At 36.8% G+C, this 27686-nt stretch overlaps 3 protein-coding genes across 4 annotated transcripts in view; 1 reads left to right on the plus strand and 2 right to left on the minus strand.

Annotated features, from left to right (window-relative positions):
- The window catches only part of LOC125646716 (beta-mannosidase-like), a 29915-nt gene extending 28001 nt beyond the window's left edge, over positions 1–1914 (plus strand). Inside the window, exon 17 of one of the 2 annotated variants that reach the window (XM_048873227.2) lies at positions 1003–1914. In XM_048873227.2, the coding sequence (XP_048729184.2) occupies positions 1003–1239 (237 nt within the window). In that variant the 3' untranslated portion in view covers positions 1240–1914. Of the gene's footprint in view, positions 1–755 lie in introns of both variants that reach the window. The other variant, XM_056139344.1, reaches the window with a different exon arrangement.
- A 1428-nt stretch (positions 1915–3342) lies between these two features.
- LOC125647110 (uncharacterized) lies at positions 3343–9543 on the minus strand. The gene is made up of 2 exons (XM_048873802.2): positions 9118–9543; positions 3343–3432 (listed from the first exon to the last, which is right to left on the minus strand). Exons 1-2 carry the CDS (start codon positions 9541–9543, stop codon positions 3343–3345), a joined length of 516 nt encoding a protein of 171 aa, XP_048729759.1.
- Positions 9544–15630: 6087 nt separating this feature from the next.
- LOC125647737 (PDZ and LIM domain protein 1-like) lies at positions 15631–24708 on the minus strand. The gene is made up of 3 exons (XM_048874535.2): positions 24300–24708; positions 17075–17223; positions 15631–16269 (listed from the first exon to the last, which is right to left on the minus strand). The coding sequence occupies exons 1-3, from the start codon at positions 24402–24404 to the stop codon at positions 16191–16193; spliced, it is 333 nt and encodes a 110-aa protein (XP_048730492.1). The 5' UTR covers positions 24405–24708; the 3' UTR covers positions 15631–16190.
- Positions 24709–27686: the final 2978 nt, after the last annotated feature.

The following is a 27686-nucleotide window of genomic DNA, read 5'->3' on the forward strand; positions in this document are numbered from 1 at the left end:
AGTACAACTATTTTAATGGCAGGGAATTAGAACAGAGATGAAAGTAGAATGTAAATACGAAATATGTATTTCATTTTTGAAAATAAACGAGCTGGCATAAACTGTAACACTCCACACTGGCTTACTTTTCATAAAGTGCTAATATGCTTCATGAAGTATTTATTTCTTAAGGAAGTTAGCTCCTCAGCTTTTGAGCACAACTGTACAGGGTGCTATCATACTGTGTAGATAATGGTCAAATAGGTCCAAAAATATTATATTTTTATCACCTAAACCTATCTGTTGAATTTTTTAACTCGATTCAAAGAAAGGGATTGGAAAGTACTGTATTTTGTGCTATAATTCAATGATCAATATTGAATTCATGCCCCTAGATGTGTATTTCAGTTTTATTATTTATGATACAGTAGAGACTTCGAACTACTTATTAACTTACTTAGGCCTGTCGTTCCATGAGGAACATAGGCCATCGACGACAGTCCTCCAACGAACACGATTCTGGGCTGCTTTTGTGGCGTCATGCCAGGTCATGTCCTGCGCTTTTAATTCTACTTCTGAGTCACGCCTCCAGGTGTTTCTGGGACGTCCCCTCTTTCTCTTGCCCTGTGGGTTCCAGGTCAGGGCGTGGCGTGTGGTGCTGGAAGGTGGCTTCCTTAGGGTGTGTCCAATCCAGCCCCACTTCCTACGTCTGATTTGTATGTCTATGGGTTCCTGCCCTGCTCTCTTCCATAGTTCTTCATTTGTGATCTTTTCAGGCCATCGGATGTTGAAGATGCGCCTGAGACAGGTGTTGTAAAATGTCTGGATCTTCTGCAGGGTTGTTTTGGTCATTCTCCATAGAATTAGGGGGAAGCATTTTTGTATACTATCAAGATATGAATCATTTTCTACTGAATCATTCTCTTAAGATACAGTCAAAATGTCATCCACAATTTAAAGGCTTTAGAATCATTTTCAGATATTAAGCTTATTTTAAATAAATAGAAACATCTTTCTCATCAGGTTACAAACGTAGCCATGGTACAAAAAGAACAAGTCTTCAACATCACCATCACTACCAATGCCATCGCTCCCTTTGTCTGGCTGGACACGCCTGGAATTCAAGGTCGTTTCTCGGACAACGGCTTCCTTATGGTTCAGTCCACCATGCACCTGCAGTACTTTGCGTGGGAGTTAGTGGACTTGAAGACCTTAGACAATTCTATTACCATCAAATCTCTGATGGACATTTATTACTGACCACTGAAGTGACCTTGAATTGGACAATCAGGAGAGAATGCAGCAAGTGATATGTCCAAGTATCAGAATGTTTTCTTATTGCTATAGCATGTTATTCGTTTTTAAACGTATGCAAATATTCATACAGAAATTTATTTTTGATATATTTTGGTTCTTGTTACCCAATAATGACTGAGGACTTTCTTCACATACGATAGATATAAATACTGTGATTTCATCTTGGCCATTGTTTTTTATATTTGACACATTATATAACACATTTTGACAGATACTGTAACACAGTTGGAAATGCTCTGATGTAGATCATCCTAACATACGAGTATATTCCCTAACAACTGTCTGGACACTTTGTTCATTTTTTCCCCCTGAACTTCAAGCTAGACTGATTGAAATTCTGACAAAGACATTGATTGGCAAGTTGAAAAAGACCATACCCGTGCCCATTGAAGCTACTTTAAATCAATCTCTAGAAATTTAAAGCCTGAATTTTCCTCAGAGTCTGTATTTAAAAAAAGAAATTGGATTCAGTGTTTAGATTGTCTTCTGAAAAATGTTTTGGACTCTTCCCAGCATAACTATTACATATATAGGCAAGTTGAATATGACTTCTGGAATGAGCCTGGTGTAAAAGACAATATTTTTGTAATACATTTAAAATAAATTATCATAGATCCATCGTTTTGTTTACTTGTTTAGCACCATATAGAAAACGTCTGCATGGAGGAGAGGGGTGTGTCACGCAAGGGCGTAGCTTCGTTAGGCTCAAGTAGGCACGTGCCTACACATTATTTTTTTTTATTTTCAAAACATTTTTGTCCATAAATGTTTTTGGAAAATAAACATATATATTTCTAGTATTTAAAATCGGATATAAAATTATCATTCTGTCGGACCTTTTCTTTTTATAATGTATTCTACATAATGGTTACATATTTTTTCTAAACTTTGGTGATCACAATGACTCGCTCTCGAACTTAACAGTTTAAATTTTTAAAAAGTTGTACAATATTTACTGTCTATTGCAATCATTTTGATGCTCAGAGTAGTGCAAATGAGTCCTAATATTTCAAAATTTTCTCGGGGGTGACCCATTTTCATTGGATTGTCATGTGCTTCGATCTCAGAATGCAGGCGATTGAATGAAAAATATTCTTTAATCATTTATACATAATTATATTGATTAATTTTTATATAATTATAAGGTGGAATGATCCGCTGTTGACTTTTTGTTGTATTAGCACAATACGAAGTGCAAGCAAGATGTATATCAATTTTCTCTCAAGATAATTAATAATAATAATAATTGGTTTTATATAGCGCCTTTTCCAGCGTATGCTGCTCAAAGCGCTTTACAATAACCAATGTACATTATTACCCCGGCAGACCTTATATCAATCTAGAACTTTCTCAGCATCCTAGGAAGCATACATTGCAAACTGCCATTACAAGCGCTAGAGCACTAACATTCTAACAATATCTTTTACGGACAGTCTATAGCCAGGTACCCTCTTTACACTTGGGTGGAGTGAGGAAATTCATGTAAAGTGCCTTTCCCAAGGACACAACGTCAGCCCTGCCGCGGCCAGGACTCGAACCCACGACCTTTCAGTCGAGAGTCTAATCGGTCGCTAAAATTTTAAATATTCTAAACTATTTCCAAAGAAACACACGAAAATTGTAATCTGAAATATTTTGATATTTGAAATTGAGTATTTGTGAAATGCTGACTTTAAACGAGACTGTTGAAACCCCCGTAACATCAACTTGTTATGTCATTAGCCTGCCTCGATTTAAAAACTTAACATACGCAGAATGTTGCGTATGTTGTCTTTGTCTGAGTAAACTTACTGCTGGTGGGTCAATTTTATCATAGAGCGTTGAGCTAGGCATCCTTGATGTTCCTCTACATATAAATTTTAATTACTGGACCAGTTATCGTAGGTTTTCCACCTACGCTTCATGTTCAAGCCTTTTCTTTGTTGCTAGGCAACGATTTAGCTGGTGGCAAAGTTAAAGCAGATCCCATCGTTTATGAGAAAATTGCTTCCATTGTGTCGTCCGATGATAGGCCTAATGACGACGAGTTATATCTAGCCTGCGTTGTTAACAGAAGACGTGAACTTGAGGCTGACCACGTTCCAGCATCACGCATGACGCCAGGCAGTTTGGCCCGAATTCAGTAATTTCCAGATCCTGTAAACATTCAAATAAATATGAAAGCACATAAATGTCAATATGTTTTTGCAAAAACATCTTTCTATGTCGTATTTTCTATACTGATGTGATTTTTTGAGAATTTGTAAACGTATACCAGAAATAGTAAATGTATACCAGAACATAGTGTCCCGTGGAAATACGAGTTAGAATACGTCCTCAGTACTCCTTGCTTGTTATAAGGGGTGGTCCTTCGGATGAGATCGCAAAAAACCGAGGCCCCGTGTCACAGCAGGTGTTGCACGCTAAAGATCCCTCCCTGCTCAAAGGCCGTACGTAAGCGCCGAGCATATATAGGCTTAAATTTTGCAGCCCTTCACCGGTAATGTTGACGTCTCCATATGAGCAAAAAAATTCTCGAGAGGGACGTTTAAACAATATACAACCAAACAATAAAACACAGTATAATACGATAGAGCACGCCTGACTAGCATAACCCTACATATCAAATTCCAAAAGTATAACCCTACATATTAAATTCCAAAAGTATAGCCCTACATATTAAATTCCAAATGTCCAGTCAGTACTGTGCGCTGGTTGTTCTAACACAAGTAGTGCAAATTCTGAATTCCTCAGAAAGTTTATAGTTAAGTCCTTCCAAGCGAAAATCGGCGGGAAATTTGCTGCACTGCATGTACTGGATGAAGATGTAGAGAAGATGACAGAAACATCAAATGAACTACATTTACAATGTACTTGGCAAGTACCGCGGGGAATCACAACTGTGGGTCATAGACAAAATCTTGGATATGTGTAACAAACGAAGATACCTTTTTAAAAAAAGGGGGGGGGGGTCAAGAATACAACAGGAACAGGGGAATACAGATATATCAACAAACAGATCAGGAAAGTCATGAACAAGGCTAAAGAAGAATGGATTGAGAAACAACGCACAGAAACCAGAGGAAGTCTGTCTAAGAACAACAGCAGAAGAGCTTATCAAGTTGTAAAAGAGCTCACACAGCAGGCAAGAGTCAATAACACCGAAGACAAAGACGGGAACTGCCTCACAGAAAAGAGAGCTATCATCGACAGATGGACTGAATACTGTTCAGAACACTACAAAAGATTTTCCCTATATATTTGCATGTAAAATTGTGATCCCCTATTGTGGCCCAATCCTACCCGGGGGCCATAGTTTTTACAAATCAGAATCTGCACAATGTCAGGAAGTTTTCATGTAAAATTCTACTTTCCTGGCCCAGTGGTTCTTAAGCAGATTTTAAAGGATTTTCCCAATATATTTGTATTTAAACTTTGATCTCCTATTATGGCACCATCCTACCCCCAGGGGTCATGATTTTAAGAAATTTGAATCTGCACTATGTCAGGAAAGCTTTCATGTAAATTGCAGCTCTTCGGGCCCAGTGGTTCTTGAGGAGAAGATTTTTAAATGACCCCACCCTATTTTTCCTACTTCATTCCGTCTTCGATTTTATTTTTCGACATCTCCTCATTCCGGGACGCTTTATACACATCTTTTGTTAAATTAACTTAGATAACGTTATATACTCTGGTAGCCCTTGCTCCAGAGATGTTACATATATTTTTACTGAATTAAAAAATTTGTATATAAGTGGATATATTGACTCCGTTTTTATCTCTCACTATTCCATTCAGGCGTATAGTACTACCCTCGGCAAACAGACGACAGGGGTGCAATCAGAATCACTGGCACAACGAAAATGAAATATGGAAATCATATAGTTACTTGTAGTGACAGGTAAATCTGTCTGTTCCTCGGTAACTTTTCTTAATTAGGACCCATTCGTTCAATGCTCTTACAGTGAGGAAGTTTGTTCTCTTGTTCTCTAATCCTATTGTGTTATTTGAAACCTCTAAGCTCACGATATGTAGGAGGTTCGATCACAGGGGTAATCCGGATAGCTACATTATCTACACTGTAGGTTGCCGTCCAAAGTCAGCCTTGTGTGTTCATTGGTCTCAATTGCTTGACGTGTTGTCTTAAATGATATTCAACTTACCTTTGTATGATGTTGTCTATTGAGCAGGTCCAGTCCAAAGACTATTTCTACCTACGTAGCTATTAATAGCTACATAAGTATTTAAACCTACTTAAAGTAGCTACTTCTACCTACTTTTACCTGTTTTTGAAAATATAAATAAATAATTAAAGCGCATCTTTTAAACAGGTCAGTCGTTTCATGTATCATGTTGTGCACGGCAAAATTCAGAGTGTAAATTTGAATACTTTACGAGGGTGGAGAATGCAGGGGAAATGCATGAAAATTCGCCCCCAAAATCTATAATGTAAAACTGCATGAAGGTAAACTTTAAAATTAATACAGATTTGTTAGACATTCTACACTTTTTCTCACGTAGCTTTGATCCTAAACTCCCAGAAAATGGAACTGGGTGATGTTATTGATGCAAGTTTGAAAAGTTAGAAAGTAATAATTTTTGTCCAATATTTTTGTGGTATTCATCGTCAGTGTAAGTGAATCAAGAAATTTGGTACACGCCATATTGCGCCGTTCCTGCGTTTGGCCACGAAATGCAAGTAAAGGAAAAAGTAGGTAAAAATAGCTACCTGGAGTAGGTTTAAATACCTACGTAGCTATAAGTACCTACGTAGGTAGAAATAGTCTTTGGACTGGACCTGCTGAGTGTTTCCCTAATCCCCGATTTCACCCAGAGATCTGTGACCCCACTCTCTTGAGAAATATCAAATTATTTTCATGTGCGAAATCGGATTTGACACCGCTTTTCTCCTTGGAAATTTATACCAATAACAGGTCATTTTGAGCAATGAAGTTACATGTAGTTGGTTCAAAGTCACAAAGTCATAACTTTAACACCCCCCACCCCCCCCCCCCCCCCCCCCGCGCGCTAAAGAGTTTCACATATCTCTATATTTCTGAATCGAACCTCTCTGGACTGAATGTCTTAAAATATTGTTCGAGGTTCTTTCGACACTTTAATTCCATGTCTTTTGCAAAATCGTTGTTAATCAAGTATTTATTTCCGTTCGTCTTTCCTTTTTTCGCCGCATTGAAAAATTAGTTGTGTGTCATTGAGAACTTTATATTGTTTGACTGCCCCCTCCCCCATTTTTGACAGTAGTGGCGAATGGGAGGAAAGTAATCTTTAACTTATGAAATGAACCCAGTATAGATGCACGAATGCTAGCCTCCCCCACCTCAAATCACGATTTAAGAAATTGCAGTTTGGGCAAAAATGAGGTAGTTTTAGTCACAGGGGGTTGTCTTCCGGATTGTGGAAAATAAAAAAGGAAAATATGAATCCTCTTGAAAACCTCCGTTGAAGTACATGTAGTTTTGATAAAGATGCCGACACGTTTCGGCAATTAATATATCATTTAAATTATACCTAACAAGTAGTATCATATCGATGTAAAAGTGAAATGTCGGACCGTGACGTTGAAATTCAAGAAAACCCCGTGTATTTAAAATGATCTGGGTAAATATTGATATGGTGATAACCACTTGTCATAGGATTTATCATACGCAATTGCCAAACCCACTGAAACGCTAGAAAGCAGTTGCCAACGTGTATAAGGTCAAAAGTCAATCTGGTATTCTTATTGATGACATGTACATGGTTAGTGGGTTTACACAATGGGGTGGCTGGAAACAAAAGTTTGCTCAAAAATCAAGGATAGCCCTTTCAAAAAACTTCTGTATTTGTTGTTTAATAAAAATACTTTACCGTGTAAAGTTATAACCAAAAGTAATAACGTTGACTATATAGAAATAAGTTTTACGTTTTCCAAAATTTTAACAGTTTTAAATCAATCTTTAATGGTTACGACAGATATAGCAGTAAATTCAGCCCTGCAATTTTCATTATTCAAATTAAAGTACTCAACTTCACTGCTGACTTGCCGTGGTTGCTGATATGCTGGGTTGGAACGTTTCCAAAGTTGATCATGGCTTGCATTATTCTCTTTAGAGAAGTCGAGAGGCATAGCCTTCATCGATGAAGGCTATGCCTCTCGACTTCTCTAAAGAGAATAGCACTGCCCGAACACTGACCAGTACAGGGCTCGATATTAACTTTTTTTCCTACTTGTCCATTCGGACAAGGGACAAAGATATTTACTTGTCCGAACTTCAACTTCACTTGTCTGAAAAATTTTCAAAAAAGGATCTAATATTGTCAACTTGAAAACTGTATCTAATTTACTTAATATATAGTCTATTTTTATACCTGCTTGATTGACTTTTTTTTTATATCTTATTCTCTTGATAAAAACAACAAACGCATAAAACGAAATTTTATCTAGACTTCCTGTCTTGAATCAATGACTTCGTAAGATCCATGGATGATTGAAAGTAGTACGCAATAAGTGAACACCAATCCCGATTGAGTTTAACTCATCAGCTAGTTTACATAGTGATTGAAGTTCATTTTCCATGCATTACACATGTACTTCCGACTCTCAACTATCGATAAACTTTTCACAAAATTGTTTGGAGACTTCTTTACATAAAAAAGTACTTGTCCAATCGGACAAATGCCCATCAATATTCACTTGTCCGAAATGTTTTTTCACTGGTACCGGACAAGCGGACAAACGTTAATGTTGACCCCTGCAGTAGGGGTATATATACTAAGCACAAAAGTGCTCATGCGTGAGCTCAGAAACCCGCGAAATGTATTCACGGAAAATAACGAAAAATGACGAAATGTAAAACGTAAAGAAATTAATTGAGCCTAAGAAACTTATAAGATATTATATGTTTGTCCATCCTCCATATTTGGTCACATGATAATTTTCACATGATTCTTTTCACATGGTTATACTTACTATAATCTATATTGTTACATATATTGTTATTTGATTACATAACTGTACCATACCAATCAGATTTTCTCAATGTTTCAATAAACTAAACTAAACTAAAGACAGCGATCAATGTAAACAATTTTCACCCGCAACTGGTGATCATTTCGGAAAATTCATTCTTGTAACTATTATTATTTCTTTTATTTCTTTGTTTTATCGTGTTTAGACAGCGATCCATGTAAACATTAGTTACTCGCAATTGATGGATCATTTCGGAAAATTTATTCTTGTTACCATTATTATTTCTTTGTTTTATCACACTAGGGTACACGGTGACGTACACGGAGATACACGGTGACATCCGTGTCTAGCTCGCTCAGAAAAATAGGTGCCGACAATTTTGAAGGTCCACCGTGTTTTGAACAAAACAATTCCACCGATTTGCGTGGAACACGCATAAAACTCGTGTCGTATATTGTAAATCAGACACATTAAGAATATTAATCCATTTATCATAGTCTCAAAATCTGCATATACATGTAACATTTTAAAAGTAACAAAACTGAAATAATGGCCTGAGGAACTTATCTTTTATACCCTGCAGCATTATAAGAATTTATAAATCTATGTTGCCAGGAAATTTGTTTTTCAGTACCCTTTCTGTTCTGGGTGATGTGCCTGGTTTTTTAGTCACGAGAGATCTCAATACGAAATGTTGCATAATGCTGATTTCTGGTTTTCAATACTTCATTATATCTCTCGACATCACACATGTACCGGAGCAAGAGAAGCTGAAAACGACACTCTGAGAAACGAAGCACATAAAAAATCGGATCCAGTATAGTGGAGACAAGAAATAAAACGCCACTAGTGATGTCCATATAGAAAATAACCGTGGGATTGGACACATACGGCTTCACCAATGACCAGACCAAACCCGGCGTGTACAATCCCAGGAATGTCCCAGTTATCAAAGCAATCTTCTTGAAAGTTGTCTGTTCCGCAGTTTGAGAAGTGGGAACCTCAGCTTCCTTGATATTGGCAGTGTTCTGGATTTGTCCCAAAGGTCTGACTTTGTACATGGCCACCTTGATCGTGTAGACAATGTAACCAAACATTATGAAGTTGGAGGTAAATATGGCGAAGAAAACGTATTCAGACACCCTGCTACTGATCGCATAGATCTGGCCTTCACAGAATTCTGCTTGGACCAAAGAGCAGAATTGCAAACTGGTCATCACCGAGCCAAAGCACCACGCGAGGGCACATGCGACCTTCACCCTTGTTGGAGATAAAAAACAATAGTACCGCATAGCCATTTTAAAGGCCAAAAATCGGTCACAATTAAAATATGTAATGATTATCAGCGCTGTTTGTGAAAATACAAGAATTAAAAAATATTTCATGTCTGTTGTGCCGAAAAGAAGTCCAAACGCCCGTCGGTCTATGCACAAAATTAGACAGGTGAAGCAGTCCGTCACACAGAGGTTGAGGGAGAAGATACGGATCTGGTATGGAAGTTTACTGCTCCTCAGTAACACAAAAAAGGCAAGGATGTTGATGAGGAAAGCAGGAAACGACACAAACAGCTGAAACAGATCGTTGTTTTCCATTGGTGGGCCTTTTCAGCTACTTTGTTTGACTTTACAAGGCAAGTAAATGAATTCTCCGAAAACCATATAAACTTTTCTTTCCTCGGCTAGTTACTGAACATATTTAGAATAAATAGGTATTCTAAACAGGTATTTATGTAATCGCGCTGCTACGATGGCAACCGGAGTAGGCGTAGCTGATTGTGTCTGTCACTCAATCACCATGGAAATTCATTGTCATTTGCAACGATGGAGACGCATTTTGTTTCAATTTAGTTGGATCCGATTATGTTTAACGGGTTATGTGTTTTCTCTGCAATGATTGCGACCTTTTTACCCCGTTTGGCCCACCAGGGCTTTGCCCTAGACCCACTGAAGGCCCCAACAACGCCATGCCAAAACTATTTACTGCCCCATCCCATTAGAAATGTCTCGATCCACTACTGGTATCGGTAGCCCTAAAACGATTAACCACAACATTATCATAATTATTGTCAGGAAAGTGTTTTGCTATAATCCATAGATGGTTGAATTTGATTTCAATAAATTTACCTTTAATGTTCTCCTCCACGCGTGTTAATAAATAAGGAAATAAATTGCAGTTTTGAAATGCATGAAGGCATGAACTATGACTCCTCACTAACGCCAGCATACTTCATAAAGCGAAATTCATTTCTTAAGTGTACATTCTATTTTTATTTTCATTGGAATCCCAGACATACTATATTCATCAAAATTCATACACACATTATTCACAGCTGCATTGCATTCATCATGAAATGGCTATCATTACAATTAATAAAGATATCGAACGCAAAAATATTGGAAATATGTATATTGTGCTGACGTTATAACAAGGTATGAAACCCATATCTCTTGTTTTTACAGGTATACATTCTGGTCTAAAGGCTTTACATGTATTTCGTTTTTTCTCCAGACATGCATTTCATAATCACTTCTGAATTTTTTTTATAGTCATCGTTTGTCCACTTTGATTTGGTTTGACGCCAGTCTACTCTTCTCTGTTTATTCACAGAGGAATCCTTATTTTCCCCCTTACAAATACAGTGATATTTCTCATTCTTAAGAAAAACGCCACAGTGTTTTTGAATACATTTGTTTTCGTCATTGTTGAAATCATCCGTGACATCGGCCAGTGGAGTTTTTCTGTTAGCTTTTGGTTGTCGTATAGCGTTCGTTTAACGTAGTTCCACCCTCCTGTGACGTCATAAGATTTCACAAATATTATTTGTTTAATAAGGTTTATGCATGACAGGAACATAAATTTACTTTTCAAGCCTTATGAAATTTGATTGCAGTCTAATGACAGTTGTTTACATCAATGTAATACTATTATTTTTAGGTCTATCGGTACAATGCTGTAGTGGCCTGAGAAATCTTTTGTGAAACCGAGAAATGCTCATCTTCCATTGCCATGATTGTGTGAAAGGACGAGCATAGGAATGATTCAAAAATATATGGCTGGATTGAGAATAAAACCCATGACCCGTAGTCTGGTACTCTACCCACTGACCACTCCATGCTGATGGTCCATCTGCCACATTGATGTCATCTTATATATTTATTTATTCATTTATATCATATGGACATTTGACAGTAAAATAAAAAAGACGTTTGATATTCACCAAAATAGAATTTGTTACAATACATATTTAAAAAATTAAGTATATGCATACAGTTATGTACATGTAATTATATTTGTTGATAAATAAATTTTTAGATGAATTTTCATGTTATTGATATTGACATGTACATGTATTACTTCCATTTCTAGAATGATTTTAACAATTACAATATAAATAAATCTTAAATACTTGTCAACAAAGTTGTATGGTGGATTAAAATTTGTAAAGGGGAGCATTTGTACATATGTTGGATTAATGTGAGAAGCTTTCAGAATGAACTTTTATCAGTGGGATTTTTGTGCATGGGGGGGGGGGGGGCTTCAACAAAAAAATATGTATGTTGAAGGCATCATCCTTGGAGTTTGCTTATATGCACTGCAAAGACTTTTACCTAGCTGATCACATATAAAGGTCAATTACATACAAATTGTGAATGGTAGGAAGATTCATAGATGCATTATCAATGAAGATTTGACTCATGTAGGAGTATAGTTAATAGGAAATGACACTCTGAAAGATTGAAAGTCTACACATGACTAAACTAGTAGGCATCACAGTTGCTCCCTGAAACAAATTTCACAAAATTGTATTGCTAGATTGAAATGCATACATTTTTTTAAATATTTATTTAGAGGCTCATTTCCCTGTTGTATAAGTTACAATGTAACAAATAGTTATTTGGACTACCAGTATTTGCTTATGACCACAAAGATCACCTATCTATCAAGTAGAAATAGTTTTTCAATAGCTGTCGATCACTATGTATTCTTGTACAGGTACGCAGTGACTGACTTCTTTTCAAATCTAGAATATTGCATGTATAGATTAATTCCACCATGTTTGGAAAATTAAAAAAAAATGTATTTCTCTGAAAGATGCTAGATATATAATAAGATAAATGGCAAATATTCTTTTTTTTTAATATCCTGCATGAGTAAAATAAAAAGCTTCCCAATATTTTTAGCTAAAGGCAAGGTTATATCTGCCCAGTCTGATTAAAATCAAACCTCTCACTTCGCTCGATATACAAACAGTCGCTGTCTGGGAGCACGCAGCGGCTGTCCTTATATCCAGTTAAGTGAAAGGTTTGATTTTAAATCCGATTGAGATCCGCCACAAGGTAAATTAGATCGGGCTCAATTTTTTTTTTAGAATTGTCACACAAATGCAGATGATCTCAAAGAAAACGATAATCTGGATAAATACAATTAATTTGTGTATTACTAACAAGCTAATATGCATCTAAAGGGTTTGTAGGGTCTTTACGCAAGAAATTATCGATAAAAAAATGACAAGTCGCCATTTGTTTTGTTTATTTTTAAGTTACGATCAGCTTACGTGTACTAGTATAGCACACAGAGTTACGCTTATTTATGATGTAAATCTACGACTGTTAGTGAATACCGTCCCACACGTAAACGAACGCAACGTCTAGATTTACGCTACGTTTACGTCTACGAACTTCAGTTGATATGGGCCCAGAGCGCTAAACATAGGTCTAAATGTGGAACTTCACCTACAGCTGGTGCTGTCTCAATATGAGAGAAAAATTCTTGACGGGACCACAGGCCCTTGTTTCTCTAAATAACTTGTGACCTCTGTATACTAATAATAACACAAGGTACCTAGCTTCAAATGACACCGAATGGCACCCCCTGAGAATGTCGGCCTTTTGAGCTTCCAGGGAATATGCTATGTAAATGTACTTACTACCGTACTTTTGTACAATCATTCAACTAAGAAGCCGTGTATGACAAGACTGCACTCATTGCATGCCTCTTATCTCCGAAAACTGCAACAAAACATGGGTCTACAGTTCGATTTTCTGTTTTATACCACGAAGTACTTTACACGTTAACTTTTATAAATTACCAAATTCAAGTCTGCATCATCCCAACGTTTGTATATTCTCCTTACAAATGTCAGTACGCTTTGTTCAATATTTTGTCTGAGCTTACGAGTGAGGTTATCCACATTCTGATAAAGAAGACTATTGGCTTGGTTGAAAAAGCAATACCTGGCTCATAGAAGGTACTTTGAATCGAATTCTTGAAAATTAAAGCATATGTTTTTCACTAAAAGAATAAAACCCAGATCTGGCAGTGTTTAGAACATCTTTCTTCCAGAAAAAATGTCTGTGGACTCGTACCAGCATAACTATCATGTATTAAGTTTAATGTGATGCCTGACATGATTCTGGATTAAAATACAATATTTTCACTTAATCCTCATTAAGAAACACATGGGTTATTTTTATTCACTACTATCGTAAATATATTTCCATAATCCTTTCGTTTTTGTACCTAGCTCAGCACCATCTAACGGAGAAAGTTTTCTCCCCTACAAACGTCGGAGATGATCCAGACTACTCACATTCTCGTCATATTCTCTAATAGACGAAAAAAGGGTAGTGACTGTTCTTTCGTCAAACGCTCGGCATTTAGAAGTGAGAGTTATACATATCCTCATATGGTATTTATACCTTAAACAATATACAACCCGATAATGTTCGGCAATCATCGTTCCCCTGTCCGAGTGCATTACGATTGCGTCCGAGGCTATACACTGTAGATGTTTAAGCGAAATGCGTATTTTAGGTCTGCTCTCAAGCAATATTCCTTTGTTTATTTTGTTGTATTTGGGTATTATATCAGATATACCTTTAAGTGTTAATTGTTGCATACTTGGATATTTGAAAAATACCGTGCAGTTTCAGCTTGTATTGCTTTACTTACTTGGAAAACAAAATTACAGTACCCACTTAGATTCCTTGGATTTGTTCAAATTGTAAACAGACATCTACCCCATATGAAAAGAAAATCAGCAAAATGTGCGTGTGTGTCGGGAGGAAAGGAATTAGTCCAAACCATCATCAAAGTCAGGCGTCCACACTATTACGGTCTCCGTTTGGCAATCGCAGAGAGTTTTTTGTTATCAGAGTGCGTAATTCTAGGTAAATAAAGAACAAAATCCATAGATGCCTCGACTAGACCTCACCGGTGTGGTCAACGCTATGATAAAACTTATATTAGCATAAATTTGTTCTTATCTTCAATTCAAACTGGGATAACTTAAACTTCTCCACTGTGAGTATCCCATATTTATGTATCAATATTCCATTATCACCTGCATCTCTCAAATGATTCGATTAAGAACAGCATGTTCTGTGTATGATCAATTTTTAAACCGATGCAGGCTACTGACAAATACGTTGATGTTACTGGTGTTTCAACAGCCTTGTTTGATATCAGCATTTCGCAAATTCTCTGTTGTAAATTCTATTTGCAAATACAGCCTTATTAGGTGGCATGCGGTCTGACGTGTTTTATTCTTAAGCCGTTCTTTACATACTGATTTTGACAACTAATGTATGACCGGTCAAGAGGAGATGCTTACTACTTTTTCCTGGTTTCTGTGTATGTGTTTGCCTGCTCTCAATTTTTTTTGAATTCCTTATAGGAGTTAGGGGATTGATTACTGTTGTCTTTACCTTTTTCATTATTTAGAATTCCCCATCGATAGAAGCACTATCAACACTGTAATATTGATTAACGATACATTCAATGAGCAATCCTTTTGAAAGTTTCTGGAAGGACATACCGAGGCCGTTTTGATCCTTTTTATTATATCTAGAACCCAACCCCCCCTTATAATTGAACTGTCGGATCGGTCCTCCTTTTTACAAGGACACAAATGCTCTTTTACATTTGTCTTGATTATAAAACAAATGTATGTTTTCAACCACAAGAATTAGATTGAACTATACCCTCACGGGATGTGAATATCCTTTAAAAGTTAATAAGTACAATGTAAAGAATATCATTTCAAGTCTCAATCACAACTTCTCGGGTTTTTCTGGCAAACTCGGGAAAGGCGCCCAGAGGTTGTTTTTCCTTAGCCGGCCGGAAAGGCCCGAGAATGTGCGATTGTCTAAGTCTTTCGGAAGAGATTCAATTGGTTGTCATTGTTACGGACATATACAATTTCTTGTTTGAAGTAAATCTACAATTCTAACGTGATTAAAAAAAATTCCATTAGTGCCAGCAGCATGGTGTCCGTTACGAAGTAATGAAATCGTCGATGTTGTGGTCGTTACTACTGTGGTCCTATTTATAAGTGTTCCTTCTCCACGGTAAGACATTGTGAAATTCTACCTTACTCTAACCTATTTTCTGTAATGTCGTATGACTTTATTTATAAAACTCTCCTATAAATGTAATTATATATACAGTTACATCGTGAAACAACAGCTGTTCACACCTTATGAATATTGACAATGATCATATTGCACATAGTCGGCCTGGCTAATTTTACATCTAGGATAGCATCTGGAGACAGAGTGGCTCACCGATACTTCTGTGACGTCATCAACATGTGGGATTAAGCGACTTTGGAATCTCGGACGCATGTCATTAACTCCACAAGCAGAATTATTCGTAAAACTATTCTATATGAAGTTGTTCAATTCCACCGTCTTCTTTTGTAGAATAATTTCACAATTGGCCTTGGATTTTACATGTTCACTAACTTTTCAAAAAGTCAAGCGTTGCAGGAAAAATAAATAAAGAAAACTTCTTAAAAAGAAAATGACGTAGGCAGGTCCATGAAAAAACAAACAAACGGTGAATTTCAGTATCACTTTCTAATCCATTTGGCACGTCTTAGTGCATGTACACAGTACACATTTAACACATGCACACCTGTCGACAGGTGCACGACAACGCACCTCTACTGTTGCCTCCAAGGAGAAAATTTGACAGGTCCTTTGGGCTTTAGGGATTCTATTCTGTCGAGTCCACTCTGGTTCCTAAAGAAAGAGTAGTAAGCGTGTAAGTATTTTATCAATGTATGTACTTTGTGCATGTAAGTAATAAGGTAAGGTGTACGTGCGTCTGACCCACCTAAAGGGATCTGGAATGATAGGAGAAAGATTTTCCGTGATATTCAAAAGTACAATCCGTCTCATAATAACGTGTCGCTTCGCTTGATCGAGCACGCGCATTTCATTTCCCTAGTGTCATTGGAAGTGTGTTTGGATGACCATGCTGTACCATTATTTCAATGCGATTGGTCACTGAGAACCGAAATGAAACCCGTTCCATCGAAAACTATGAGAAGCCTAGTCCCCAAATCTGCACGCTCGATCAAGCAAAGTGACACACTGTGATTGGAACGACAGTAGGTTAAACGGATGTACACGCGTCAGTTCGTCCGTTATGACTTCCTAGCGTGCATGATGGAGGTAAACACAATAAATCTTGGAAATTGTGTATTCCAGATGCTCAATGAACATGTCTCTGTCTATATTTTGATATAAGTCATTATATCATAATGATATTCTTTGATTAACTTAAATATCCACACTGAATAATTATTAGAACACCAGCTGATTCTTCTGATTTTTCACAATTATCGGGTGAGGTAAAACATAACCTCATTATTCAATGACTTCATGGATGTAAATTTCAGAGAATACAAATTATTTTGAATGAAATATTGAACAAGATCGCGGTTCGAAGTGCTGAAAAAGTAAACTTCTGTGACGTTATTTTCTATTCCCAATTCTTTTTTTTTATAAAAGCATTTTACTCCTTTATTAATATCATTATTACCTTATGACTGTTAGTTGTAGGTTATTTCCGCTTTGTCTAATAAGGTTTTGTGCCTGCGCATGCGTCAGTTGTTTAGCGTTGTAGTTATTAATCCCAACCACAGCGTCTCCTGCTGATAGACGACCCATGCATGGACTGTCAGGCAGAACCTATAACGAAGATGAAAAGAGAATATCATATCTGAAAGTTAATATAAAATAATCCCCGGTTTGGATAGCATAGTCAAAACAAAATCAGACTTACATTTAATTTTCGAGTGTAACTTTGGATAGGTATTTTGATTAACCCACGTCAATCGCAGAATGGACATGGGTTTATATACGATGGTAGTAAGTTTACTAAAACTGTACCTATTGGAATGGGAATCGTGTACCACTCAGATTATTCAAAATATTCGAAATTGTAGAAACTATTTGTATCGTTTTTAAGAGCTTAGTTGTTTAATTTCACAAGTCATCGGATGCAGTGCGCATTGCTATTTTGCACAAGTACTTTTGAGTGAGCCGCATCACACCTTCATCTTTCTTTGATACATAACAGACATACTAGAAATCATCCACCAAAACATTTAATCCTATATCCAAAACAGAAAGATTTATTTCGCTGAATGTAAACAGCATCATATGAAACATATATGGACTCCCCCCCTCCCCGAATTCATGGTATATGTACAAATACGACAAACTCTAGCTTAAATTTTCACGAACATTATGAAACGGTCATCATTATTCTCACTTTCACGTTATCACTATATGGACGAGTTTATCATTGGATAGGGGTGTGTGTGTAAAGTTAAGCGATACTACATAACGCGCCAGAGTCTCTGCATATTATAGCAAATGTATGACATTTATTGAACCAATGTGAACTGTGCAAAAATGAAAATAAATCAACATTAAATAAAAAGGAACAGTGGAATTACTTTGGTATAAAATATTTTCTGTAAATTTATGTTTGAAAAGTTTCACTCCAAGGAGTACATTCTGTACTTTGATTTTGTTCTATAACTCGGTATAATCGTTGATCTTTTTAAGAACAAATTTTAAGATAAAAGTACACTCCATTATGGATCCAAACGTGCATTACGGTTGTACATGTACATCATCTACTAATGACCTTGTTCTATGGTACACGACCTTGCATTAAATTGATATACATATGTACATGTAAACAAAGGCATTCTTTTGTGGCAACTGGTTCAATCTTCCGTACCAGGGAGCTACACTATAGCACTTGATTGATTTGGGGAGATAACTCAGTAGGTAGGACACCTGACTAGATATATATAGGGAGGTAGTTTAGTACATGTAGGTAGGACACCTGGCTAGATATATATAGGGAGGTAGTTTAGTACATGTAGGTAGGACACCTGACTAGATATATATAGGGAGGTAGTTTAGTACATGTAGGTAGGACACCTGGCTAGATATATATAGGGAGGTAGTTTAGTACATGTAGGTAGGACACCTGGCTAGATATATATAGGGAGTTAGCCTAGTACATGTGGGTAGGACACCTGGCTAGATATATGTAAGGAGTTAGCCTAGTACATGTAGGTAGGACACCTGATTATATTTAGGGAAATGGCTTAGTGATTAGAGCACCTGACTAAATTTAGAGAGATATTGTGTTAGTAGAGCACCTGACTAGATTTAGAGAGAGATTTAGAGAGGTATTGTGTTAGTAGAGCACCTGGATAGATTTAGAGAGATATTGTGTTGGTACAACAGCTGACTAGATTTAGATAATGTGTTGGTAGGGCACCTGACTAGATTTAGAGAGGTATTGTGTTAGTAGAGCACCTGGATAGATTTAGAGAGAGATTTAGAGAGGTATTGTGTTAGTAGAGCACCTGACTAGATTTAGAGAGATATTGTGTTGGTAGGGCACCTGACTAGATTTAGAGAGATACTGTGTTGGTAGGGCACCTGACTAGATTTAGAGAGGTATTGTGTTGGTACAACCGCTGACTAGATTTAGAGAGGTATTGTGTTAGTAGAGCACCTGACTAGATTTAGAGAGGTATTGTGTTAGTAGAGCACCTGACTAGATTTAGAGAGATATTGTGTTGGTACAACAGCTGACTAGATTTAGATAATGTGTTGGTAGGGCACCTGACTAGATTTAGAGAGATATTGTGTTGGTAGGGCACCTGACTAGATTTAGAGAGATATTGTGTTGGTAGGGCACCTGACTAGATTTAGAGAGGTATTGTGTTGGTAGAGCACCTGACTAGATTTAGAGAGATATTGTGTTGGTAGGGCACCTGACTAGATTTAGAGAGATACTGTGTTGGTAGGGCACCTGACTAGATTTAGAGAGGTATTGTGTTAGTAGAGCACCTGGATAGATTTAGAGAGGTATTGTGTTGGTAGAGCACCTGACTAGATTTAGAGAGATATTGTGTTGGTGGGGCACCTGACTAGATTTAGAGAGATACTGTGTTGGTAGGGCACCTGACTAGATTTAGAGAGATACTGTGTTGGTAGGGCACCTGACTAGATTTAGAGAGGTATTGTGTTAGTAGAGCACCTGGATAGATTTAGAGAGGTATTGTGTTGGTAGAGCACCTGACTAGATTTAGAGAGATATTGTGTTGGTGGGGCACCTGACTAGATTTAGAGAGATACTGTGTTGGTAGGGCACCTGACTAGATTTAGAGAGGTATTGTGTTAGTAGAGCACCTGGATAGATTTAGAGAGATATTGTGTTGGTACAACAGCTGACTAGATTTAGATAATGTGTTGGTAGGGCACCTGACTAGATTTAGAGAGGTATTGTGTTAGTAGAGCACCTGGATAGATTTAGAGAGAGATTTAGAGAGGTATTTTGTTAGTAGAGCACCTGACTAGATTTAGAGAGGTATTGTGTTGGTGGGGCACCTGACTAGATTTAGAGAGATATTGTGTTAGTAGAGCACCTGACTAGATTTAGAGAGATATTGTGTTGGTAGGGCACCTGGCTAGATTTAGAGAGGTATTTTGTTGGTGGGGCACCTGACTACATTTAGAGAGATATTGTGTTAGTAGAGCACCTGACTAGATTTAGAGAGGTATTGTGTTGGTAGAACAGCTGACTAGATTTATAGAACCTATTTGGCTCCTATTACGGCCTTGTCCGTCATATTTTCTTCCGTTCTGTTACATCCTTTTGTGACATCATGAATGTGGATCGATGACGATGGCATCAAATTTATTTGTAATAAAGGTCATTACAATAATTTTATGACACCACCATTGGTGTTTGCCACATGTTGAGCTGCCGTTCATGGATAAGTGTCACGCGAGTAATGGGGAAACATTTTCAAACATAAATATACGACCTTAGCTCGACATTATCACTGTAAGTTTAAAACTACATAGGATAAATATTTAGGTTGTCTGTACGCCTATCATGAGGATATATAAATAATGGAAGCATGGGGTTATTGCTTTATTACTCCAAACTTTCATTGTTTATCCCTATAATACAAATAACCTGATACTTATATTGTTGTAAGTTTTACTTTTATTGAGAAATAAAATACATTGAAACAGCGTAGGTACGTTACTACGAAAGCCTACTTGGATCACTGTATTTCTAGAGGCGTAATAATATGAATTAAAGGTGCTATTAATAACGCAAAAGAAAGGCTTTATAACGCGATAACGCGAGTAAGACATAAAGTAAGCATGAAAGGCGTACTAACACCAAACAAAGGCGAACTAACACCAAACAAAGGCGAACTAACGCCAAACAAAGGCAAACTAACACCAAACAAAGGCAAACTAACGCCAAACAAAAGCGAACTAACGCCAAACAAAGGCAAACTAACGCCAAACAAAGGCAAACTAACGCCAAACAAAGGCGAACTAACACCAAACAAAGGCAAACTAACACCAAACAAAGGCGAACTAACGCCAAACAAAGGCGAACTAACGCCAAACAAAGGCGAACTAACACCAAACAAAGGCAAACTAACGCCAAACAAAGGCAAACGAACACCAAACAAAGGCAAACTAACGCCAAACAAAAGCGAACTAACGCCAAACAAAGGCGAACTAACGCCAAACAAAGGCGAACTAACACCAAACAAAGGCGAACTAACGCCAAACAAAGGCAAACTAACACCAAACAAAGGCAAACTAACGCCAAACAAAAGCGAACTAACACCAAACAAAGGCGAACTAACGCCAAACAAAGGCGAACTAACGCCAAACAAAGGCTTAATAATGCAAAAGAAACTCGTAATAATACAAAACAAACACGTAATATGGCGAAGGAAAGGCGTATCCTTATATAAACAGTGTATATTAAATATTATGTTATATTGTAACTTTCTTTGATGTTGCCTCCTTATATACTCATTATATAAATAGTACATGTATTTGAGGGTAACATTGAAAATTTTCACCCCGAGAAAACCATCGTTGTCAACCAAGCTTACAGGTACTTGTTTCTGTAAATAAAGTGTATACTGTATACTGTGAATATTAATGCAAGGTACGTAACTTGTTACAGCGAATAATGTCGGTCATTTGCGCTTCTAGGGAATATCCAATGCAAATATATTTACTACCGTTCTCTTATGGCATGATTGCAGTCATTTAAGAAATAAATTTCAATTTGGAAAATACATGAGGGTATGAAATGCGACGCTTCACGGCAGCATGCTTCATGAAGCCCGTTAGCATTTTCAAAACTGGAATTCATTTTTTTTTAAAATTTACTTTCTACTTTTAATTATGTCGGAAATCCAATCCGTTAAATGTATATATTTGCCGTATTAAACAGTATTTCATTTGATGTTAACAACAAGACCAAGGTTTTGTCAGTATGATGAAAGGTGAAGATAACGAACAGTGATCAATCTCATAACTTCTGCAAGCAATACAAAATAGATAGTTGGGCAAACACGGACCCCTGGACACACCAGCGGTGGTATCAGGTGCCTTGGAGAAGTAAGCATATGATAAGATAAACTATGAAAAATAATACGATTTGACAATTTCGACAAATCATACACAGGTATCAAAGGAGCAATGGTGTACTCAATGTAAGGAGAAAACGGTGATTTATGAAACGGTGACGTTTGTTGTGGCTATGCGCAAGTGCGCGAGAAAAATATAATTAGAAACATCATTGGAGTTACAGTATATAGTCGCACGTGATTTCATGTTAAACATGAAATTTAACTCCTCTTTTATTACTCAAAGTGGTTATCTCTACCCTGTTTTCCGTCTGACTGTCTGTATCGCTAAATGTGTCCCGTCAACAGCCTGCAGGCCGTATACGCTTGATCACGTTGACTTGTAGTTATTTACTTTCGAAATTCCGCGTGAAACGTCACGTGATCATAAATCATACATAAATAGGAAATTAGCTTGATTACTTTTTAATCCGATTGTGTTAAATTGCATAATTTGCACAAAGTATATAACGTATATAGCTTGATATAAAATGCATACCTTTTCTTCTTACGGTGATATCCAAAGAATACGGCAAATATAGCTATGACGTACTGTTTTTATTAAGATTCAAACGCGCATTGTCCATAACTGCAGCGCTTTCATGGGGGAAATTCCTATCATTACAATGGATCATATTTTTTTTTTAAAAAATTTACTTTCGAAAAATTCTGTAATAATGCTCTCAAGTATTTCGTGTAGATTTTTAATTCCTACTACGTAACACAAGGTATTAAAAAACTACTCCATTATTACCAATATAACGGGTAACATTATTACCCTTTTATAAACTCGTGGTATTACGCTTTTCCTTCGCGGTGTAACTCCTTTCTTTCGTGGTATTACGCCCTTGCTTCGCGTTATTACACCAGTCTTTCGCGTTATCGCGCCTTTTAAATCGCGTTATTACTATTATTAACGCCTTTAAAATCCGTTTTATTGCGTCTTTCGCGTTATTACGTCTTTTTATAGCGTTATCACACCTTATTTTGTGATATAACGACTTTATTGTGCGTTGTTATGCTACATTATTCTGATATTTCGCCTTCAAAAAGACTTTCTTTCGTTTGAAATGATCCTAACAGACTTTCGAACGTTACAGACAAAACATTGGTTATGCAAACATCGTTGTACCTCACCATCTTGCTAAGTTCATAAGAACAATTTTACATGTTAGATCTGCTTACAGTGGAACAATATATGAACAAAGACAGACGATATATATACATGTTAAGTCTATTTATAGCTCCTGAGATTCCTGTATAATTTGACACGCGTTGCATGAAGGAAAAGCATGGCACGGATCCAACTGTAAGAAAAGAACCCCGGAGAGTGGTGACGCGATGCGCCAAAAGCAGACGTCAACGATCTTTTGTCTTCTGCTGAATTATTCCCTTGGTCTAATTTGTTGCTAAACATCTCGCAATCATATAGTTGTGCATGAGGAATTCTGGTACATGTAACATGCAGAAAAAGTACATGTATCTATAAACCACTATAATCGCAGACCCATTCGTGGTAACTCTCTGAAACAAATTTTCGCGAGTGTAAACGAAAATTGCACATGCTTTTCTATATAAACTGAATTACGAGAAATGATACGTGACGAGTGCTTGAGACCCGAGAATTTATCAGACCAGTGATAATGAACAGGCAGTCGCTCTGTTATTTTGATCTGCTTGTACTCTGCCAGGGGGTGTCTCACAGACACGGAAAAATTGCAGGGCGAATGGAATTCGGTGCAGAGAGGCTGATAATGATGGTCTGTGATTATTGTAGAGATAACACGTTTTAGTTAATACAGTACAGAATCTCGCAATCATTTGCTATCAGACAAACAATGAGATAAAAGATGTACTTCAAAGACGCACATATACAACATTTAGTAATCCAAAGTTGATGAATATCTAATAAAAAATAAATTTGAAATTCAAGGGGAAAGCAACTATCTAGCTTTGAAATAAAACCTGGAAAATTGAAAGAAAATTAAAGCAATGTTTATTAAGTCCCGAACCCGTGAAAGATTATCTGGGTTTAACAGTGATATCCTGGAATGTGTCCGGCGAATGTGCTGATGCTGTAATTAAATGGTTTCGGCGGGCAAAATGTACACAGGAGAGAGAGAGAGAGAGAGAGAGAGAGAGAGAGAGAGATGCGTACAGATAAGTTCTTATACATTTACGTAAAAAACCTTACTTTCCGTAATTGTATAGTATCTCTGGATTTATGCCTGTAATGGTATCGTATTTTCACTCTCGACCTTCAATCTGAACACTGACCTTCTTGATCATGAGCTGCTGTCTGAAGTCCTGTCCCCCCTGCAGCCGGAATCCCCAGGGGTCACCCACACTCTGCTTACTCAGTTGAATGTTCATAGTCGCCATCTTCCAAAAAAAATAAATCGAACCAAATATGTCACTGTCACACAAAATATATGTATAAAAAATATCCCTACATCCGTAGAAGCGCTGTACAAGGTCGAAGTGGCGGAGGGAAGGATACAGAAAGAGAACAATTTCTATTAATAACTTTTCCCCAGAACTACAAATTGTTCTCCCAGGTAGGCGAGGTGATTCGACAGAAGATGTTTTCTCTGTGAGTCGTTGCAGGCGGCGATACGTAAACAAGTGCTGGAGTGTTGGATCTCTATCACATTCCGATAAAACCGGCAGGTGCCTTAAAAGGATATCCCGGGACCGACCATGGTAGATCATAACAAGAGTTTATCGATGAAAATATTGAAAGTTCAAAATTTGAAGAAAAAAATGTACATGCACACCAATTATATTTTAATTTGTAGATTTCTTATGCGTACTACTGATTGTCAGAAAGCGCACAGCTTTGGAACTTATTAACAAAGTTCGCAACTTATGTTTTGTAGTACTGTCAATTTTTTATAGTATATTTTTAACTTTTACATTGAATGGGAATTAAGGATTAAAAAGAAAACCTGGCGTCATAGTACTTGTTATTGAGCTACAGTGTGTTAAACGTGACCTTTTTGCACTTAAACTTTACTTATATTGATTCGCATATACACTGTATTGGATTTGCCTGTTGGTGTCGACACAACATAAGCAACAGAAATCAATCATTGCATCAAATACATGTAAATACATACTCATGTCTTCTAACAATAAAGAAGTTTAATGCTAGTAGATTGGAAATAGATAATGACCTGTTTGCACTTATACGGAAAAAGATCATATATACAATTTGAAAGTTTAAAATAACATATTAGAAGTATTAATTGTTAGTTTTTGAAATTGCGCGTAAATTACAGGTTGTTGGTTTTTTTTAATGGAACTTTAGAAAGTGGGGGTTATAGATAAATTTTTGAACTATTCGCCCAAAGCCCAAGTTTTTATCCAAATTTTCGGGTAATTTAAATTAATTTAGACGTATTTTGCGAATCGGTGTTCTGTTTGGTAAAATACATCATCCAAATTAATGAATTTTCAACGACTTGTATCATAAATTACAATATTGAATTACATGTCTAAGGTTATCAATTTTGAAAAAATATTGGATAAAATAGAAACTGCAAAGTCGTGCAGATTTAGAAATATTTGATTAAAACAATCCTTCCGCCACAAAATGTAGTCCTTTCCAAACCATTTCAAAATTTAAATCGACATGGCATTTGATTTTATTCCAGATGAAAGGTTAGTTCATTCTTGACTAATTCAACTCCCGGACATCTTCAGTTGACCTTATTTATATAATGTATGCATCTTCACACGTGGCCAGAAAGAAAACAATGACGTAGTTAAATTTTTATATCGAGTTCATTGACTGTATATATAGGAATCATGACGTATCAGACTAAATCCATTATGCTAGATCATGCATAAAACACTAAAGAGTAGTTAGAAATGCACAGATCCAAGAATTGTTTGGAAAATAGCACTTGGTATGTTAATAAGACAGAACTCGGTTCGTTTCGGAGAGAAAGTGTTTAAAAAGACAAAGCTGTCTTTTGAAACTATCTCTACAGCCGTAGTTTCTTATACGTGATGTAGACGTATTTAATTTTACGGAGTCATAATTTCGTCCATTATCATTTTTGGTTTGGTCCGCGCGTATGAAATTCCTCTGAGTTATGGCTTACACGAAATTAGCTTACATGTCCGCCGGTGTGAAATTACGCAGATGTCATGTGACCGCAGACGTAGCGGAAATCAGTACAGCGCGTAAAAAGAAAGTTTATGGTATATCTAATAGAGTACTTTGTTTGATTTCATTCATAGAAAACCGCAGTATTGATTTCATAATTAAAATCTAACAAAAATTTGAGTATCTGCACCTTTAATTAATAAATGGAGCAAAGAAATCAATATATTGAATAATTACTTACAGTTATAGCATTCTCTGCAGTAGCGTTCAAAGGTTGAGGAACTAACTTCCTTAACTACACCTTGTTCTAAATAACGGAACCTCTGCTACACGGATGGATGTTCCATGGGGTTTCCCAGCTGATTTGTCTCCATGGTTTACCGCGAACAGTTTGTTTTTCAATGGAATTTGCATATCCATACAAACCTTTCCTAACCATACGAGGCTGGAGATTGTCAACTGCAATTAATCGATAGCTAGAAACTAATATATTTTCAGTACATATAGGCATGGTACGCTAATTTCAAAAAATTGGGTTGAACATAATTTTGTATCTGTTAATATGTTTATCTTAGTAATTTTCATAATCGTCATTGTTATGGCGGTTTTTAGATATATGGGCCCGGGAAAATCGAAAGAGCAGTTCCATATGAAATCCTCAAACTAACTTGCAAATGACGAAACTGGAATTGACAGGAAACGTGCAGTATATATACATGTACTCGTACACCGTGAGACAGAACGCCCAAATATTTATTATTCTATACATCTACAGTAGTCTGTAACCTATCATATGGCCAAATATTGTTTGACGTGTTTCATACCGATTGTTAGGCCGTTCTTGGTACACTAATTTTGACTACGGATTACTCCGTTTACCTGCTCAAGACAAAGGGCCCACAGCGGATATGACCGGTCGACAGGGGATGCTTACTCCCCCTAGGCACCTGATCCCACCTCTTGTATATCTAGGGGTCCGTATTTGTCCAACTCTTTACTTTGTATTCCTTGTGGAATTTATGAGATTGATCACTGTTCGTTATCTTCGCCTTTTATCAGTAAATACGGACAAAATTTTTGCTTAGTCGTATAAAAGGATTTGGCAGAGCTGGGCACCAGTTAAGGTAGTCTTAAACAATAGTAGCATCTGTATTCTGATCAAAGATCTGATTTCAATCAAATTGGCATTCTATTAGTCCTACCTATTTGGCAAAAGTTCGATGTCAAAGTTACATTGTAGCCGATTCGCAATGCGACAAGGGGGATAAGTGCGACAATTAGGTTTATCCCCTCCTTAGGAGGAATGCCCTGAAAAAGGAAAATGTAGGAGTAAAATTTCGTGTTTTAAATGGACTCTGTGATAAAAAGCTGAAAATTCAATGACCACTTTCTTTCCTTTATTCACTTATTTTCCAAACCATAATGGCCTTACATTCTCCACATTATAGACAAACTAATTTTGATACAATGCCTTAATTAAATCGGTCGCTAAAATTTTAAGCACTCTAAACTATTTAGAAGGAAACGCACAAAAATTGTAATATGAAATC

This window comes from Ostrea edulis, chromosome 6, assembly GCF_947568905.1.
Source record: "Ostrea edulis chromosome 6, xbOstEdul1.1, whole genome shotgun sequence".
Taxonomy (NCBI): Eukaryota; Metazoa; Mollusca; class Bivalvia; order Ostreida; family Ostreidae; genus Ostrea; species Ostrea edulis.